The sequence below is a fragment of the Poeciliopsis prolifica genome, unplaced genomic scaffold (assembly GCF_027474105.1).
Source record: "Poeciliopsis prolifica strain line A6 unplaced genomic scaffold, Auburn_PproV2 SCAFFOLD020, whole genome shotgun sequence".
Classification (NCBI taxonomy): domain Eukaryota; kingdom Metazoa; phylum Chordata; class Actinopteri; order Cyprinodontiformes; family Poeciliidae; genus Poeciliopsis; species Poeciliopsis prolifica.
The window spans coordinates 7,801,207-7,821,820 of record NW_026562395.1 but is presented as its reverse complement, the minus strand read 5'-3'; the positions used below and the strand labels follow the sequence as shown (position 1 = coordinate 7,821,820).

At 39.9% G+C, this 20,614-nt stretch overlaps 1 protein-coding gene across 5 annotated transcripts in view; it reads right to left on the bottom strand.

Moving 5' to 3' along the window:
* enah (ENAH actin regulator) overlaps positions 1-20,614 on the bottom strand; it is a 70,975-nt gene that overhangs the window by 18,085 nt on the left and 32,276 nt on the right. For 3 of the 5 annotated variants that reach the window (XM_055044532.1, XM_055044533.1, XM_055044534.1), the window contains exons 4-5: positions 19,175-19,247; positions 6,135-6,466 (exon numbers count right to left, since the gene is read on the bottom strand). In XM_055044532.1, the coding sequence (XP_054900507.1) occupies positions 6,135-6,466; positions 19,175-19,247 (405 nt within the window). Of the gene's footprint in view, positions 1-131; positions 903-6,134; positions 6,467-19,174; positions 19,248-20,614 lie in introns of all 5 variants that reach the window. The other 2 variants (XM_055044531.1, XM_055044530.1) reach the window with 1 other exon arrangement.

Sequence of the window (20,614 nt, the reverse complement as noted above, 5' to 3'; positions counted from 1 at the left end):
AAAGTCAAGAACAGGCATGGCTTTTGACATGTCAGTTCCCTGTTAGTGTGTGAGCCAGAGGCAGCAAGAGGCAAAGGGAGGAAGAGAAGAAGAGAGGAGAGAAAGAGCAGAAACCAGACTGGAAGCCTTACCCTGGGGCTGGGGCTGACAGCAGGGGCCCCACTGAGCCGCGTCCGGTTCCAGAGGCCCTGCCAGGCCCAGACCCACGGGGAGGGAGAGGTGCTCAGCAGATACACAAGTGGCGGCAGCTGCAGCAGCAGGGGGCGCTGTGGAGGGAGAGGGCAGACCAGGAGCCTGGGATGAGGAGGGGGGAGACGAGACAGACAAAGACGATGGGGGGAGAGGGGGAGGGGTTGGAGGAGGGGGTGGAGTAGGGCAGGCGATTCCTACGGGGGTTTGGCTGTGGGGGATAGTGACAGGTGAGGGTGCGGGGAACATTGGGGGGCCATTGGGTGAAGGTGACGGGGGCTTCTGGCTGAGGGGCGACTGAGCCACCAACGGGATCAGCGGTCGTGGCCCGGTGGCCTTCCCTGGGGGACTGCTGATCATGACGGGGGGCGAGGGTGGCAACGGGGTGAAGTTACACGCCGACCACGCCACGGACTTGGGCGGGACGGGAGGGGTGGGGACAGGCGCCGCGGCAGGAGGTGGGGCTTGAGGGAAGGCAGGCTGCCGCCTGGGAACCGTGGCGTAGTGAGGCAGGACGGGATGGAAAGCGGAGCCTAGCGAGGTGGCAAAGCGGGACGCCGACTGTCTGAGGGGCGGGGTTGGAGGGGTGGCAGCGCTGGAGGAGGCTGAGGGTGTGCCAGGAGCCGGGAACGTGGGCGTGGACGGAGATACGGGCGTAGACGAGGTCCGGCCGTACTCCTGAGGCATGGGGGTGTAGAGTGTGCTTTCAAAGGCTGAACACACACACCCGGGCCAAATGAATATCAGGAACAAGACGAGACAGGAGGAAGGAAAGAAGGATGGAAAGATGGAAGGATGGAAGGAAGGAAGCAGCCGTTCAGCACACGGGAGGGAAACACAGCAGGGCAGGAGGAAGAGAAGGAAGAAAGGGAGGGAAAAAAAGAGAAGGGGGAAATGAAGCAGGAAACCAGCAAAGAGCTAAACTCAAGTCTTCTTCAGCCTTCTGAAAAGAGGCTTAAAGCCGACAGGATGCCACTACTCTGTTAGTGGACACGTATTAGTACTGAGGACAGAGACTGAGACACATTTCAAAGTCCTGCAGGTTGAAAGAAGGTGAAAGGACAAAGGGACAAACGGGACAAGTCAGCTTGAGTTATTAGAATAATTTTTAATGCCATCATAACCATCATCCATTCCCCACAACAATTAGACCACCCAACAGTTACCCAATGAAGAAGTACGCTCATACAAACCTCACCTGCAGGAGGATGCAACACTCATCTAAACATGACGGCCATTGCTTCCTATCTAATGATAAATCTTTGATTTTCGGATGAAAGGAAAAGCATCTTCATGAGAAGATAATGATATGAAATATGTTGATAAGATACAAGACACTGATATTTTTTGTCGTAATAGCAGTTTTTCTTTAAACATGAACAGGCAGCAATGATTAATTGAATATGCTATAAATTATTCTGACAACCGGATAAAAAAAACATTCTGCTGATTTTTAACTTAGTCACTTGCACCTTTTTATGCAATATTAGAAACACATGAAATTATGCAAACAAACACATAATTCAGTGTTTTGAATATGAAAATTAACATTTCACAATGACAGAATTACCCTTTAGTGAATGCTTGATCATTTGTAGCAAAGGATGAATCTGCAGCTAAAGAAAATGCATCATACATGTGAAAAGCTCAGCCCTGTCTGTTGGACTTAGAATCAAAAGACTAAGTTATTAACTGTTAATAATTTTAATTGGATAAACCAATTAGTAATTGATTAGCAAAAGGGGTAGCACTTTATTTGACGGGTTGTGAATAAGACTGTCATGACACAGTCATAAACATAACACCTGTCATGAACATAAGTAAGTCTTCATGAATGCTTATGACTTTATGTGGCTTTAATAACATAAAGCTACATAATTTTTAAAGTTTAATCAGTAATACCTTTACAACAAATTTATCATGTAAAGGTTGTAAATTTATGATTTCTTGTTTAAAGTCAACTTGTCATAATACTTTGTATTAAAAGTGTCGTGATTTACTGAATGACACTTTATGACAACAGTCATAAGCATTCATGAAGACTTACTCATGTTCATGACAGGTGTTATGTTTATGACTGTGTCATGACAGTCTTATTCACAACCCGTCAAATAAAGGGTTACCGCAAAAAGAGCTTAAAAAGAAATGTTAATTTCATTAATTCCAGAATTTAAGACAGGTTAAGTTAAAACTGTATCACTTGAGAACATGGCATAGAACATATGCAAAGACGAAAACATTTAAGTCATAAACGCAAGAGTTTTGGCTTAATTACTGAGTATGTTCTTTCAGCAAACGGTCTTTTATTTTGTGATTAATCACAATCCAATTCATGATTAAATTAAGTTTTGATACTTTTATGTTGTGGTTAGAATCTACTGGTTAGAGTAATAAGTGTTGGAACTAGTTATTAATATAGAAAAAAGTTAATTATATTGTCATTCTTCTGCTCTCTACTAGAATGTTTTTTTAAGGGTTCTTCCCATTTTAATAAAGATGTAATAATCTGTTTAGATCCTAGGTTGGAACAGCAGGGAAAGGCAGAATTCTAATTTTCCACTAAGTTAATTTTGTTCTAAATCTAACCTGAATCAGTGTATGTGTGAGGTAATTACCTTGGTTGTGTGCATGCGTGTGTATTCTTACAGCTCTATAACAGCCTCGGTGGTGTTTGGAGGGAACTGCCATATGTGATCTTTGTAATGTAAAGTTTTAATCCTCAGATCACCGTCTGCTTTACCAAGGCTGGAAAATCTGCAGTTCTGAGTGATTAGATTTAGGTTTCTGTTCAGGGTTCAGTCTGGTGCTGCATGCAAAAACAGCAGTCTGCTGACTTTACTAACATCCAGTGGCTGATAATTGCTGGAGTTAATTACATGTTCTTAAGGGTCTGATTAATTAAACCTCTTCTTTTCTATGAGCAAACACACAAACTTTGTCTAAACACAGAGTTAGATGCAGCTCACCACAGAAGACTCTGCTGGCTCAGTGACACAGCAGGAAGGGAGAAGTTCAAATCACAAGACGGAGAAATTGAAGGACTCATTTCAGCCATATTGAAGCACGAAGTCAGCCTTACAAGTCATTACTGTTGGAGTTGCTGGGAAATCTGACTTCAGAAGATGTTCCAGTTGATTTTTCTGACTGGGAAGACAGAATTTCCCAGCTCCGTGTCCAACTGGAACGCAGCATAACACTGAGCAACACACGATTCCCTCAAGCAATGCTTCTTCCTAATCTATAAATACACCATTATGATCTCTGCTTCAATTCAAATTCTTTTCTGAATCTCTTCATCACTCCATCACTCTTCTACATTTCTCCGTCTCGTAATTATTCTGCTCATACTAATTAAGCACACAGACGTGCACTCTCAGCCCCGTGTGAGAGGACCAACATGCCAGCCATTGGCCAAGCTTCTCTGTGCCACACCAGCTGGCCCTGTTTACCAGTTTGATGTTAATTAGCCACACCAAAGAGCCAATAAATACCTTATAAAAAACAACATACTCTGTGTTAATAACTCTAGTGTTGTGTGTTTTAGAGGTGGGTGATGTGGACTTGGAATGTTATTGTGATATTGGGTGGTACTATTGTGATAAAGACTTGTGATGAAAATAATACTACTTATTTTTTTAAATAACTGTATGGTTATGACTGCATGCCAGCATTTATGGGGTGTGAAACAAACATATTTCTGAAAAGATTTCCATCTGAAATAGGCTTATTCAAGAGTTACTTTAAAAAGTGTGATGTGTATCACAATAACTACATTTGATCTTATTTTGAAATTTACTGATATTTATCGATAATTAAAATACTGTTTTAGAACAATGTTCAATATTTTTAAAAGAGACTCAAAACACTTTCCTAAGAAAAGCTTAAGCGCTGTTCTACAGAACAATGTTAAGTAAGATGGAGGTGTGTGTGTGTCCGGCTGCAGCAGAGGAATGGCGGCCAACAGTGGAAAACACACCAATCGTTGTTCTGGAAGAGCAAAACTCAAATCTCGATGAAGCAAAAAATGTCAACTCCCATCACGCCATCTCCTGGGCCAACAGAACACGTCTGTTTGCATTTGCCCACTCATGTGATGTGCATGTTATTCTGCATGAGACGTGAGCTAACACCCCTCCTCCATACCTCGTCCTGCAGCTTCCACATGCATATGTGCACATAGCACATCCCTCCTTGAGGGTCTCAGCAAAGCTTCCTCATGTATTTTTAGTCTCTGAGTAACTCCACTGAACTGTGTGTGTGTGTATATGCTAACAAGCTGAGCATGCCACTGAAGCGTTCTATTCCTAGGAGCCTTCCCAACTGACCCAGTCCTGGAATCAGATTGTAACCCCCCCACCCATCTCCACACACACACACACACACACACACACACACACACACACACACACACACACACACACACACACACACACACACACACACACACACACACACACACACACACACTCCTCCAATTAGTGTGTGATCACACCAGCACCTCCATGTTCTGATCATTCAAACGCGAAATGGTCAGAAATCAAAACTGAGCAACGAGTTGAACCTTGAAAAGCTGATATGGCAATGAAGTCTTGAAATATTACATTTTATTCCTGGTTGGATTTTGAATTGAGAAATGATCTATACTTTTGAAGACAACTTCAGCCTGGGCCAGTTAGATGGATGATTCACAGAAACCTTTCATCCGTGAAAAAAGAAAAGGAATAAAACTATAAGTTACAGTAAGAGTTTTTAAGTTTGAATCTTTTTAAGGAAGGCAATCATGAGGTGGAGGTCAGGTGCAGTAAATAAACTCATTTTGTTCCACAACATTTGATTTGCAGACAATGCTGTTAAAACAAGAGCTTTTGTTTTCCACTAGTATTGCATTTAAACCAAACTGTGAATGAACCAGAAGAATGATTAATAGAATAGAATAGAATTCAACTTTATTGTCATTGCACTGTCACATGTACAAAGCAACAAAATGTAGTATTAAGAAGAAAAATGGGCTGAACATGTTTTACTTTAAATCTTTAACTGCTGCTTTTCTGGTTTAATACATTTGAAATAAACCAAATTAAAACAAAATTTCATTTAAAGGGTGTATTATATAAAATCAACTTTTTGACCTTATTTCATGCTAGAATATTGTTCCCTCTTCAAAATCATATCTGGGCTGTTGCTTTGATTCATTCATGCATGTCTGAGGAATCCTTCAATCTCCATGGAAACTAGTCAGGGTGCCTAAATGCTTGAGCTGACAAAGCACAACCGATTTCTGTCCCTTAGAGGTCCCTTCACCCTATGTCCCCCTCTCAGCTCCTCCAGACTAGCAGCAGCAACTAGCAAACACCTGGTGGAACTGCAAAATGGCTGAGAATTAATTCTTAGTCCAAAGCTCCTATGAATGATAGTAGACAAGATCAAGGAGGAGCATTGTTGTGATGACATGCTGAAAGTGTCGATTTGGAAATAGCTTAAAGAGACAGAAGTCAATTTCAAGGAGTTCAATTGTGAAGTCATATTTTTAAAGTCATCTTTGGTATATGGAGCATTTACATAATAATTGAAGGTGAAAATTACTTGACTGAGGTATAAAATGGTCTTATGTACCTGGAAAATACATAGTTTCACCTTTTTAAGTGATAGAAAACATGGATTTCTTGTTATGTGGTATCAATACAATGTCGTGAGCCGAATTACACAGTATGTTTTGCATAATATATAGAGAAATGTCTTTTATAAACACTAATAGGTCACCACAAGAAGAAGATCCTGATAAATAAGATGACTTACAGTTCCAGGTGGTAAATTATTTGTTAATTAGTAATAAGGCATTATCAACAATCAAAGTGTATTTATTTTAATGTTCGGCTTCATACTTCCTCCTGAGGGGACAGACATGTGTGTGTGCATGTGTGTGTGTGTGTGTGGTCAACACTCACCTGCGTTGGAGATGCGTCTCCCTCTCTCCCAGTCCTGCTGCTCTCTGTCCAACTGCTCCTGCTGCTCCTTCTCCAGCCGCTCTCGCTCTGCCTTTTCTCTCTCCATCATCTCACGCTCTGTGCGCTCCTGCTGCTCCTGGCGCTCTCGCTCCATCCGCTCCCTCTCTGCCTGCGCCTCCTTCTCCTGGCGCTCACGTTCCTGCCGTTCCAGTGTCTCTCGCTCCAGGCGCTCCTTTTCCTGACGCTCCCGCTCCTGGCGCTCTCGTTCTTGGCGGTCCTTTTCCTGACGTTCCCGCTCCATCTCCTTCTGTCGCTGCAGCTCCTGGAGCTGCCTGGAGGAAAAGAGAACAGTGTTTCAAGTTTTTACCAAATATCACCAATTTTGTGGAAAAAAACAAAGCCAAGGGTGAAAGAACTGTCAAAAATAGGAAGTAAATGAGGTGAATCAGTTTTTGTTACTATTTAAAAATAGTCACCTTCATAAAAATAATGCCCTAAGCCAAAAGTTATTCTAGGAAAAAAAAAGAAAAAAAAAAAAGAAAGAAATCTCCACCTCATTAAGGCCAAAAGAAGATTCAGGCAAAAACAAAAAATAAACAAAAATCACTCAGTAAAAAATTACTTGGGCCATTATTTTAGGAAGATAATGAAATATAATTAGAGTTAAGTCATATAAAATAATTTTTGTTAGGTTGAGCTACCATGTTATAAAATCACAAGAGCCAACTTCAATCTGCAAGCATCTTCTTCAGGAAAGAAGCAAAGTCAGTTTTAGATTGATTTGAGTTCTCCTGCAGATTTTCCCTGGTTGCTGAACTAAGTTTGGTCACTAGGTGTCAGCAGAGGGCAGCAGGAAAAGAACCTGAGAGACAGTCTGTAGGTATAACATACTGATACTATGCACACATCTGTAAGAAAAACAAAGTTCAAGTGACCTTTTGAAAAATGTCAAAAAGAAAGCACTCTGTACTAGCTTCAATACCAAACAAGTGTACATACTGTGTATGAACACATGTTAAAAACCAGTGTGTTCAGGTACTTTAGGTACATACAAAGTTCAACTCAAACTCATCATCCTCTGCATCACTGTCTACTGTGGATCACTTCCAGCTTCAAGGAAGTGTGTGTGAGGACCATGTCAGGTCCAGAAACAGATACTGTTCAGAAGATGACCCAGAAGACACCGAACTTCCTGCTACAACTCCAGAAGTCCAACCTTGCTGCTGCTCATCTTCTTAGCGGCCATCATTCAGTCTGTCCTGAGTTCATCCATCACGACGATGTTTGGATAAGGACTGAACTACAGCGAACAATTAGATTTCCAGGATTTGAAAAGTTTAAGGTCAAGAAAAGGGTGGTTAAAGTCTCTGCATACCCCACACACCCTGAACACAAACTGTTTAGACTTTACCTTCATATCGGGACCACAGAGGGCTATTTCTTTAAACCAACCGCCACACATACTGACTCATTTTATTTCCTCTAAAGTTTATATATTCATACTTATCAGCTGGGCTTCCACTGAAAATTTGTGTAAAACTTTGTCAATATTTCGCTAGTGCTGAAAAATTTTGGAATTGTGCTGTTTCCATTAAGTAAGAAACACAAATGATATATGAATAAGATTGTTCACAGGATAAGTCATTAAAAAATATGCTGGACCATCATCTTCGCCAGTGGTAACATTCAGCTGGTGATGTGAAAACATGTTGCCATTGAAGTTTTGAGAAATATGCCAATTTCCATAAGACTGAAAAACAACCTCAACTCAGCGTAAAAACTTCATCAACAAAGGCGATACGTTTCAAAATTGCACCGTTTCCATTAAGCACATTTATTTTTCGGAATTCTTATTTGTGCTGATATATGGTCAATGGAAGCGCAGCTATTGTCACTACCCTGTGACAATAAAGATGATTCTTAAAAAAATACAGATGCATTCTGTGGGAAGTTGTAATCTGTCAAGTTCACACATAAATGCATATCCCTCATTGACTTGGAATTTTGCCCTGTAACCTTCACACTGATTATTCATAAATCACACAAGTAAGCAGAGAGAAGGTGGGAAATGGATGCGAGTGCCAACTCTCACACAGACACACCAAAACAGGTGGTCCGCCATGCTGACTCACAGCCGACAGTCAATCATCAGCAAAACTGTTGCTTAATGCAAACACTCCCTCTCACTGCTTGCATCTTCGTGCACACACACACACACACACACACACACACACACACACACACACACACACACACACACACACACACACACACACACACACACACACACACACACACACACACACACACACACACACACACGTTTCCACATGTATATTTCCTCATAGGGATGATGTCATATCTGTCACCAGGCTCCTGAGAAATGCTTTGTTGGCTTTGTTTCAAGTTAAAGGCTACTGGTGCTGCCTCAACACAAAGTGCACCAACATGTCCCTGTACTTTGGTGAAGCTGTTGATCTGAAATTGAAAAAAAAAAGTTACTGCTTTATTTTTTTCCCCTGCAGGAGATTCCCACACTCCTGGGAGTCTGACTACGACTTGTACCCCAGCCGGCTACTTTTAGCACACATCACAGGATCCGACGCACACATCCAGGAGGGAAGACAACTGGAAACATGTTCTCATCCCATACCTGACCCTGCTGCTTTCAGGCTTTGATGCATCTGTCAGCTGAAGTGGAATTCATTTCAGTCAGGTTCATAAAATGAAAACAGATGCTTTTCTAAAACATGTTCCTTCCTTTTACAAGATCACTCAGAATGTTCTAATTATCCACCCTGATCTTTTCACCACAAGTATTCTCTCTAATGGTTTATTCTTAGAGACTTAGCAATCACTATACACAGCTGGGACTTTGTCTTCAAACCCAATGACAAACTATGTGAATTGAATAAAAGCTGATGAATATTCACCCTAACTGATTTTTTTGTTTAGATGTGAACCTAAAAAGGGTTTGCAACAAGAATCGGCCAATTTTACCTTGTTTGGCCCTGAGTGGTGACTCAGCAGTCTGCAAATGAAAATTAACCCAAGTGGGCCAATCTGGTGTGTTGACATGGTTGTCTTAATGCACTCATGTTGATTAATATGCTCCGTCCCTTATAAAATATATTCAAACAATAATAATAATAATAAAAAACTAGAGCTAAGCCAAATACACAATTCTACTCTCAAAGACTGATGTCAACATATTGCACTTAGCATGGTGCCGTGGATTAACCAGCACACATTATGCCAGGATTTAGAATTCACATTGTACATGGCGATAGGTTGGGTGTGTTAATGGTTTATAAAAGCCAGTTCGTCTTTGCTTCAGCCAATCAGCAATGATTGGCTGAAGGCAGCAGTTTGAACAGATGATGTGCTGGCTGAGTGAGGGGTATCCATTGGAATGTTTTATGTCTTCTAAAGGCAGCAAAAAGGTCTCCAGGTGTGACAATTCTGTTCAGGGCTTTCTCAGATCAGAATGAGGTGAGGTCAGTATGAGTAGGAACACTGTTCAAAAAGCAAAGAGCTCTCAGGAAGTATGGTTGTTGCTGTGTGTTCTTAAACAGTGTGTTTTTAGTGATTAGGTAGAAACTTGAACTTTGCATCTAAACCAAAAATGTATATTAAATTCTATCCAAACCAAGCTTTATTTACTTCTTACTAACAACACGAGTGCAGGCAAAGAAAAAATGTGTGGGATGTAGAAAGACGTTTAACCCTGAACTTGTTCAGCTTAAAGATATTACGCAAAAACAGTTGAGCCCAAAATTCATTTTCACACCCGGCAGATTTACATTAACATTTTTTATTGCACCAAGAAGTTGATGTCTATTTGGAAATTAGATTGGTATATCTCAATAGATAAAATATTATAGATGGATTATAAATTTTAAAAGAAATATTTATTAGCATTTTATTAAAAAATGTAATGCTGAAATTTATTTGTTGCTTCTCAATAGTAAAATAAGAAAAACTTCATTGGCATTGCAACAATAAAACCATTTGTGGTGAGCAGGTTTTGGATACATTCACTGGTATTTGCATGATTTGTCTTTGGTGATGACCTCCAAGTAATAAAGACCTTGTCCCCATCACTCTACTCTTCAGCTCTCAATATATAATCAAATTTGAATCATGACTCTGGTTGGACCGATTCAAAACACAGATATGAAAGCAGAAAAAGAGGAATAAATAATTATGCTTTTAATTGTATGCATTAGTCTACAATTAAAAGCATAATTATTTATGCTTCTACATTTATGCTTCTACCTCATAAATGTAGAAGCAGATGCACATGCTTCTACCTCATAAATGTAGAAGCAGCATAACCTTTAAAATACTTTATTGTTTATTGTAAGACTTTGACATTTTGTAACTAAAACAGCGAACGTGTTTTACAGTGAAATCTAGTTCAACTTCCGAGATCCAGTAGCGGTTAAACATTTCATCTGTGCAGCTCTCTAATTGCTTTATTTGCTGGAGTTATGATGGATTAAGGCTGCATAGCTTTCACTTTCTTTGATGATGAAGGCGGGACACACTTTCAGTTTGTTGTAATTCTTTTGTCTACTGAGCGTTTCGTGGGATTCACCCGATCAGAGACGATACTGATGGATGAAAAGCCGAGGATCAGTGAGGTAAAGGAAAACATCGGTACAAACCTTGGCTCTCAACTACTGACTAGAGTACACTCACACTCACACACACACACACTGAACTGTCCTAGTTCTCACGGTACCAAGGAGATCCATTGATGTAATTACAGAAACACTGAGCTAACCTGGATTCCAAGCTGATGGAAGTGGAGCTGTGTCACATCTCCGAGGGGCTCACCGTCTCCTCTGGGAGGGGTGGGGGTTTTTCATGCACAATAATATATCCTCTCTGGTAGCAAATGAGTCCCTGTGGGATTCTGAGCACTGAAACAGCAGCAGAGCATCTTCACTGTTAAATTTAGATCACAATGTGACGGCAGAGAATTAGTCTAATCAGCAAGATCAGTAGGGGTTCCACATTTTTTTCTTATTCCCCTCTATTTTCTGTTTAAGTATAGTTACCATCTGGCACGCACTGCACAGTTAACTGCAATGCTTTGGATGGTTTCCCCAAAGTGGAGTTTAATAATTCACACAAAATGACTAGTTTGTGGTCAGCTGCAGTACAGAACACGTGAGTATAAATGAAGCCACAGAATGCACAGAATGTAACACATGGAAGATCACTGCTGGTGATGCAACCGCTAAGCAACATCCACATATTAACATGTTCAGCTGGCTGATAACCAGCTGAAACATCTGGTTCATGTTATGAAAATAAAGAACAACAGTCAATGACAATTAGTGCTGCAATCGCTGATATTTTCTGGCCAATCAGTGATCTTTAAAAAGCCTGACTTGTTCATTCCATTCTGTCCAATAGATTTTTTTTGTCTGAAAGGTCTCTAAGTTGGTAACAGTGTGGTGACCAGATGTGACCTGGTGGTGACCAAAAAGGGAAAGCTGTGATTTTAAGAAGTTTGCACAGAGAGAAAATATCTCTTTTCTCATTTGTTCTTGTAGTATTGGCCAACTGCCAAAAAATGTAAGCTCAATATAAAATCTCATCTCTCTCTTTTTACCAGTATTTATCTTTTCTTACCCAGTGTTGCTCTGACAACTAGCTCCTGTAATGAGCTCAGCAGATGCTTAATTCCACCAGGTGTTTGCTAATTGCTGTTGACTAGTCTGAAGGAGCTGAGTGGGGGATGGCTGCTCTGTGTGGCAGAAGCTTGGAAACTGCAGCAGGAACTGCGTAGTCAAAGGTCGAGCAAGGTGCAATCAGGTGTTTTGTACACCTGAATGGTTGCCATGGGGATTAAAGGATTTTTTCAAACTTGCTTGGAAGAATCAAGTTGACACTCCAAGAATGTTTTTTGATGAGGGAATAACAGTATTTTTAGCTTTACTTGTAAAGCTAAAAAACGTGGATTTCACTGCCTCTTTAAAGACACCTAGCTCTTTAAAGAGGCAGTAAAGTTTCAGTAAAAGCTTCCCGCTGCTGCTGGTATCCACAGCTGTGAGCAGGTTCCAGATCAGCATTCTGGAGTGAAGTCTCTAACCAAACCTAACAGATATAAATAACTCCAGTCATCTGCTGCTGGAACAGATACAGACGAACATAGAGACAGTCTTCTGTTGCCTCATTTTTCCCCCTGAGGACTGCCATCAGTGAAAACTGGGAACTTCCCAAATCAATCCTAATTAGAGGCGAGAGCAGAGTTCAGCTTCACCATCGAACTGCTCTGTTGTTGGTGGGATGATGAATCACTTTTAGCTGAGGCTGTTTGAACTCTCCACTGTTGGACAAGTTCTCCCTAAAAGGATAACAGGGCTGTGAAACGGAAATTCTGCTGGCATGAACGATGCTCAGATTTTATTTAATAAAGCAGCAAGTTGCCCTCTCAAGCAGACAGACTGCAAATTATTAATGCAACACACACACACGCACACAGACACACAAAGCATTCCCTTCAGAAGTAGATCATGACATTCCAAAACAATGAACACCTAAACTTAAAATAACTTGCTTGGAGAAGCATTGAAGAGGTGTGTTTGTGGACGTAATGTGCAAGCCAGGTGTGTGTGACAGAGATTAGAGTCCCTAAAGGGAATGAGAGCTGTAAACCATGAGGAGAACACTACAGAGCAGCTGATGTCATCATCCCATCACCAACATTCCTGCTCAGTGACACTAGTCCTCTGACATTCACATTCTTTGACAATATAAAGTATTTCAGTATTCTCAACACCTTATGTCCAAAGTCAAGTCTTTATAGTATTACCACTTCCACACTGCAAAAAGTACAAATCCTACCAACTACTCTTGGTCCAGTTCTAGTGCACTTGAAATAGGACTGTCATAATAAACCAAGTAATAGCATTAAAAAATAAATATAAAATTTCAAGTTTATTTTTTTCTGTCATCTCTCTCTACCAAAAATTAGATAAGAAAAGTCTTCAGTTTGGTGGGTTTTTTTCCAACTAATCCTTTTTTTTTAAGGACAAATTTCTTAACAGACACTTCATAATTCATCTTATTTAGTGTTTTTGTTTTATTTTGGAGGGTTAAAATATCTTCCAGAGTTAAATATCCTGTAGAATTTAATTAATCTTTGAGAATGTGTTCTTCCATTGTTGTGCCATTTCCTTTATTTTACCTGAAAATGGTCTCAAAACAATATCGTTTGTCGCAGTAACTTTTGAGACAATTTATCGTGCAGTAAAATTTGTTAGTGACAGACCTATTTAGAAGTAACTTTTCAGCAAACCATAGGAGCTTGTTTTACGTCAATAATTCCATAACATAGATAAAAAGTACTAGTTACACTGACAAATTATTCCACTGATAGCAATATATTTTCTCATGCTTTAAGTGGAGATAGTACTTTTTCATCCATATTAAAGAATTGTTCATTTAAAAGCTCCTATATTTTTCTGAAAAGTTATTGCAAGTTTGTTTCATCTCATTTTAAATGTACTAAGGTATCTGTATTAGAAGTCAAACCAAAAATGCTTGGTAAGATTTGTAGTTTTTGCGGTGCATATTAAATCTCGCCCTCCTTTAATGTCTACACAGTTTCGTCTCCTCGTGACCGAACCCAGAGCAGCTCTCTCTTCCTTCTTCGACTCGCCGCCTCAGAGAAGCGTTACAGGATTCAAAGCTGTAAAAACGCCTCCTGCAACATCCAGCTGGCGTCGCGCTCGCCTCCTGATAAGAGTTACCAGGGAAACGGTTGCTAAGGGAGTGTGGGTGGCGACATGGCCTGAATCCCCAACAAGCACACAGATGCGCATGAAGTTGCTCGTTTCTTGACTTTTCACGTTTGTAAAGAGTTAACGAGTCTGAGGCAGTCGGAATGAAAGATGACTGTTGGGAAGCGCTGCCGGCATCCTGAAGCCTGAAGCTTACAGTCTGAGGGAAGAAAGGGAGCTGCATGGTAGCAAAGCATCTGCAGACATTTCCAACAAAGATCAAAGGCCTTGCAAAGGCACTTAACTCAGTTTAGATCCTGCTGAATGCAGACAGGTGAGAAATATAACAGCTGGTCATTAAATCCAACACAATCCTTTAATTCACTTAAGAATCTTTTATTTACTTACATATTGACTCAATTATCATAGCTGGTTCCAAATTCAATTGATTTTGTTAGGGATGCATGACACATCAGCTCAGACATCGATGTTGACCAATATTAATAATTTTTCAACACATCAGTATTCTCTAAAAAATAAAACTTGTTCTATAGTAACAACTAATATTTAGTTCCATCTTGTTGTCATTTGTTTCTGTCTAGTTGCCATATTTATGTTAAAGTCATGCTAGCTGTGGTTAGCATGCCTGGAACATAAATTACGAAATGTCAGCATCGACGTATGCTGCATTTGGAGGACAGAAGTTAGTTAATAAATATAGTTTGGCCTTCATGCATAAAGTTTCAGAGGCCTTTTGAGCAGCACGACAAAGATTAATGTCAGGTCATATTTCCATTGAGACTCATTTCCATTTCTATTTTCAGATCATTAGATTAAAATATTTTCAGAAGAAGAGGGATGGACCAAAGAAGATCTTTCAGTTATCTTAGATGGAGATGCTCAGTGTTTTGCAATTGTGATGCAGCTCTCTCAAGTTCTGAATATAGAAGTAATAGTTATCTGTAATACATATAACTATTTAAATGTAATATTTAAATATTTGTAATGTTCCTAGTGATTGAAACTAATCTAACACTTACCCAATATTATGAAATTCACTATCAATGGTCCACTAAGTTCCTTTATAAAAGCTCTTTTTGGAAACCCAGAAAAATAAAACTATGTCAAACTATGGCATTATAGCAGAGTAGTCATTTAAGTTGTACAGTGTTAATAGTGAATTAATGTTTTTCAAAGAACATTCAGTTTGAAATGGTCACAATGCAAACCGTATTGTCCCTTAAGGGTGTCGTGTAACGCAGCTCCCCCAGTGGAAAGACTGGAATTGGCAGATTAGAGCTTCATAAAAAACAACCCAGCAGAGATCAGAAACTGGCCACAAAATTCTGATCAGTGCATCTTTAGCTTTGCCTCGTTTACCCACAACATGAAAACCGAGTTCAGTCTTTGGGGACTGGCTCAATCTCCAGTTGGACTCACCAGCTCGCCTGACTGGCTCAAAGTACCAGAAATCGTTATTCAACTGGAGAACAGCCCAGATTGACCATATGGACCTACTCTAGTGAAAATCCAGTCCAAATGCGTGGCATAAAAACACAAATATGTTCCATGTGTTGTGTCCCCCTAACCAAAGACACAGAGCCTGCATAAAACAAAGTAAAATAAACATATTGGTTCTGAGGCTCATCACCATACATGGATCCAAAAACATTTAACATCTGTTTGTGAAGTCCTTTGTCTTCTTTAGGGATTCAAAATGCAGCTGATGGGTGAAATCTACCTGTGCATATTTCATTTTTCCATGAACACTTTTCAGTGCAACATTTCTTCAGCGCCTCCCAGCATGTCCTGCTCCCACGCAACACAAAGCTATCTATACCGCAGCCTATTATTTCCAGCTCATGCCTTTTTAATCTGAGAGTAGCACCCTGCTTTTCTGAACAGGTGGTTTATCAACGCTCTCACCCTGTCAGAGAGTCCGCTCATCCATGCATTCTCGTCGTCATTAATGTTTCAACCCTCCCCATGAGGAAGCGGGGCCTGCTTCTTTGACTGTTTTTATTCCCACTATAACAGGGATTACATGAGAAAGTGAGAGGAAAGCGGATGCATGCGGGGGTGGAGGACAGAGCAGCGTGAAAGAAAAAGGAGCAAAGGAGCAGTACATATCCTCTTGTCAGATGACCCTGTGGAAAATCCCATATTCTTGTATTTTCTGAGAGAAGCCAAAGCAATGAAGTGAGGCAGTTTGGTCATGGAGGAATGTGACAAATCACACAGTGGTTAGCTGATTACCCTGACCTAAGCAGGAGGAGAGGAGACAGCAGAAGATGTCTTTTGTTTTGGCTCATTTTGCTTCTCACATATTTCGGAGCAATTGCACAAATTGTGACATCCTACAACCCTAGACACAAGCTTGATTCCAACCAGTCTCGTTTTTACTGAGCAATTCTAGACTTCTGCAGGGTAGAGGCAGGGAGAAAACCTGGGAATGGTTATTAGCTACATTTCCATTAACCATAACACTGAGCAAATAGGCAAATTTATTTTTGTAATTTCTAATAGAAATACGCCAACACCTTAAAGTTCTTGTGTTGTTTATTAGGCATTAGTTTCTCAAAGGATGGGTAAGAAAACAAACTATTAAGGGACACCTGACATTGACCTCTGTAATACATCAGCAATCAGGTTCACACACTTGCATAAAAATTTACCAATCAGGTTAAAATTATTAAGACAATAAGATAAGATCAATGCTAAGAGACTAAACAAACCTGCAGCAACTTTTATAGCCCAGTATCAACGACGAGTCATACTTGGACATCAGCCCATTACAGACATGGGCTGATGTAATAAAAACATCACAGCATTAATGTAAACATCTGAAACAAAAATGTATAACATCCTTCAATTGCTTTTAAATCTAAAAATGGCAGTTAATACGTTGCTGTTATAATATTACTGATTAATATAGATAGAGTATTGCTGTATATAGCATTAATTGTTTTATGAAACAAGGTTAAGTGTTAGCCAATTACTTTACTCAAATCAATGCATAATGAGCACATATTGTTCATCTCAGGATTTATAATAAACAAAACAAAAAAATTATTTAAGAATCAAAAAGTAGAATTGTAAGTAGCAAATAAAGTCAAAGACAATATCAATAACAACCACAGGCTGTTTTAAAGGAAACTTAAATTACTGCCAAACATGGAGTAGATATCCTGTGATTAAATGTTTTAAATGAACATGCTTTTTGTGCATTATATTAGTTCGGCTCTCAGTGTACAACAAAGAAAGCTAATATTAGCTAGTGAGCTAGCATGCACTAACTGAGCAGACAGAGGAGCAGTAAAGTTTGGTGTTCCTCACTCTATGTAGCAAAATCAGATGCATGGAAGAAAAGCCAAACATGTCAATCTATTATAACGTCCAGTAGATGGCATGTAGAGTCAGAGGTAAAATCTAAATGGGATATTGCGTGTTTTGATGCTGTTAAACCAGGTGGGCTAAAGCCAGCAAAAAAGTTATGATCAAATAATGAAACTACAAATCCTTAAAAAAAAAAAAAAACATTTCTATCTCACTGCATTTGACATTAATAATCTTGTCAGTTGTTTCATCAGTCTTTCTGGGATATAAATTCATGCCTCCAAGAGGATCAATAGTTAATCATCATTTTATAAAACTTTAGAAAACGAATGCGACCCAGTTTTTCTTACACAAACCGTCTTTCATCCCATTCTCACTATGATTTACACATCCTTCTCTTACTCCCCCCATCCTGTTGATGCTGGTTTCTGAATCAGCAGATGACCTCAGCAACTGATCCACTGTCTGCCTGTCAGTGATCTGGGCTAAAAATGGAGCAAAAATGGAGCTGAGAGAGAGAGAGAGGGAGGAGAGGTAGGTAGGGGTAATGTAAGGTAGAGTGAGAGAGGGCTGGAAGCCAGCGAGGAAGAAAAATGGATTGCTCATTAAAGTTCTCCCCAAATAAAATTAGAAATACCACTGACTCAAAGCTGAAAAATGCCTTTCTGGCTGTGTGAGTGTGTGTGTGAGCTGTGAAAACACAGGCAGCATGTCTGAGGAGTGATGTCAACAACGTGCAGCATTTCAGAATGATCTAACCTGAAGATTATACAGGACCTTGGTCGACCACATGTCCACTTCCGCAACACATTTATACTGTACATACACACAGACGTTGGGCCAAAACCACACAAGACCACTGGAGCAGAGGAGGAAGTTAAAGTTTGGTGCCAAACGTTTAGACCATCCACTACTATTAATGCTACTGGCTGTTCCTCCTGATTTGGTCCTGGATTCCTCAGCTGCATTTAAGCAGACAAGTCGTGGTGGAGCCAAACTGACAAATTCAATTCTCATTAACTCCATTTCCACTACAGATGTGTGCAATTCCATGCCTATACTAATCTACTGTTAAAAACAAATAAATAAATAAAAACAACTTTGCAATTGCAGTGTTTCCATTAAATAAGATTAAAATTATACGTGAATAAGCTTGTTCACATGACAGGTCATTAAAAACGGCGGCTGTAAAAGGTTACATGAGCAATTCATAATTGCGCCATGATGCCGGCGCACATCATCTATCAGCCAATCAGAGCGTCTAATTCAGGATCAACAAATAAAATTAGAGAGGCGACATATGCTGCATTTTGGGAAAATTTTAGTCTCCTCTTCAGAAGCGGTATGGGTTCAACACATTGGAATGAGAGGTCTGGTGGAACCAGCTGCACAGTATCTGACAGCCCTCCCCCCTCAAAAACATCCTCCTCCTACTACTTTTGTGGACCACTTTGTTATTTTCACCAGTATTAATATCTAATGGTTGATCACATGACTAATGTGATGCAAAAAAAGTGTTTCCATTGCAATTTTGCGAAAAACATCGATTTCCATACGGCTGAAGAATCACTTCTGTCAAAGTAGGACGGATCGTTGGGTAGCACAGATAGTCTGAACAGTGTTTCCTTTTTTCAATCAGAGAGCAGATTTTGAAGAGAAATTGTTTGAGGCTATGACGATATTCTGAAATATTGAACTCCTCCTGCTCAGTTCTTTTCCGATGCGGTTGGCTCACCGACATCTTACTTTTGTTTTTTTTCCAGTAACGTGAAAAATAATATTAGATTTTTCATTTCCTCCTCCCCTGATGAACTTGTGACCTTGCAATAGTCCTTCCTCTCTGCTATGATGGTTGTATTTATTACGCTGTTGTAAATCACACATGACAAATCATCAAGTGACTATATGTAGACAGTTTGACTTGTTTGCTGTGACGGTGAGGGCCTGTCGAGTCAAGATTCCTACCTTCTCTGCAGGTCCAGCTCTTCTTGTGAGGGTCCATTCTGAACCTGTGGCCCCTGTCTGGGCAGCGTGGGGCCTGGGGAAGACGGAGCACAAAGGCGACAGTTATTGTCAACTCAAAATGTTGACGTGCCATCAAACATGTCAACACATGATGGATCCAAATCTCGCCGACTCCGGCAACACATCTGAGAACGAGGAAGCAATTTCGCGTTTCAGAAAAATGGACACATAGCTGGTAGCTATGGAAACAAAGTTGATCAAAATATCCAGATATCCAGATTCTCCGGATGTCCTCTGGTCATCTAGATGTTAATTTGTCAGAGAAACCAACACAAACTGTCCAGTTTGTTGATTTGTTAACAGCAGCAACAGAAACAAATCGTAAGTCCTGAATGTGTGAGTGTTGAGTCTGCTGCAATGCCCTCATGGTTTAAACATCCACTATACGTCTGTGTGGGCCATATAATCTGATTCCTTCTGCTCCACATACATGTTTGGTCTGCCATGCTACAGCTTCTACCGCCTCCTCAATTACATTTATAGAGATTGAAAGCTTCTTTCTCTTTCCAGTAAAGGTCCGTTTATATGGCATCATTCTTCGCTGCAGACTGTTGGAGGATGCAGCGCTTTGCAGCATTATTCACACCGCTTCAACTTCCTGACATTTTATTACCAAACAACCACAAACATTTGTGTGTGTTTTGTAATGGAGTCTTGTGTAATAGACCGAGAAAAACTAGTGAAAAATGTTTAGAGAAATACATGGTTTACATTTTTTAAATAAAAATCTTAAAGCTTTGTGCTTGTATTGACCTCATGTTGCATTGTCAGCAATGTAAAGATACTTCTCACACAGTAGCTAAATATTCTCCTTAAAGTTTGGATTAAATCATAGGGATGCCATGAGAATATTTGAAACTCCAAGGGATTTGCTTAAGTACATTTTTTAAAAAGTTTTTTAAATCTTTCTTCTTCCCCTTGGCACATGGGTTCTGAGCTGTTATTTTGTTATTTTCTGAGTCGTTTTATAGAATCCTAGAAATAAACTGAAAAAAGAAAACAAGCACTAAAACGCCAACTTAATTTCTGGACTGAAATTAATAGTAAGCAACATGCTACATTAGGGAGTCTAAACTTTGAGCTGCAGTATATTTCCAAAATATTGTTTTTACATATTTGCTGAAACTATCACTAAGTTATGACAGATAATCTGAAAAAAACAAAAAAGAGATCCTCTGTCTTCTCTGAGTGCTAAATAGAAAACCAATCAGAGGCTGTAGGTAATGTCAATCACATCCCATGTGATGCTGCTCAACCCTCTCCTCCACGCCCCCTTTTTCTTTGCTACTTTGCAGCTAGCAGAGTATGTAGTGATTGCTGAGGCTAGTTAGTATGGTCACCAATGTTGGCAGAAAAACAGTAAGATGTTTCTTCACCATT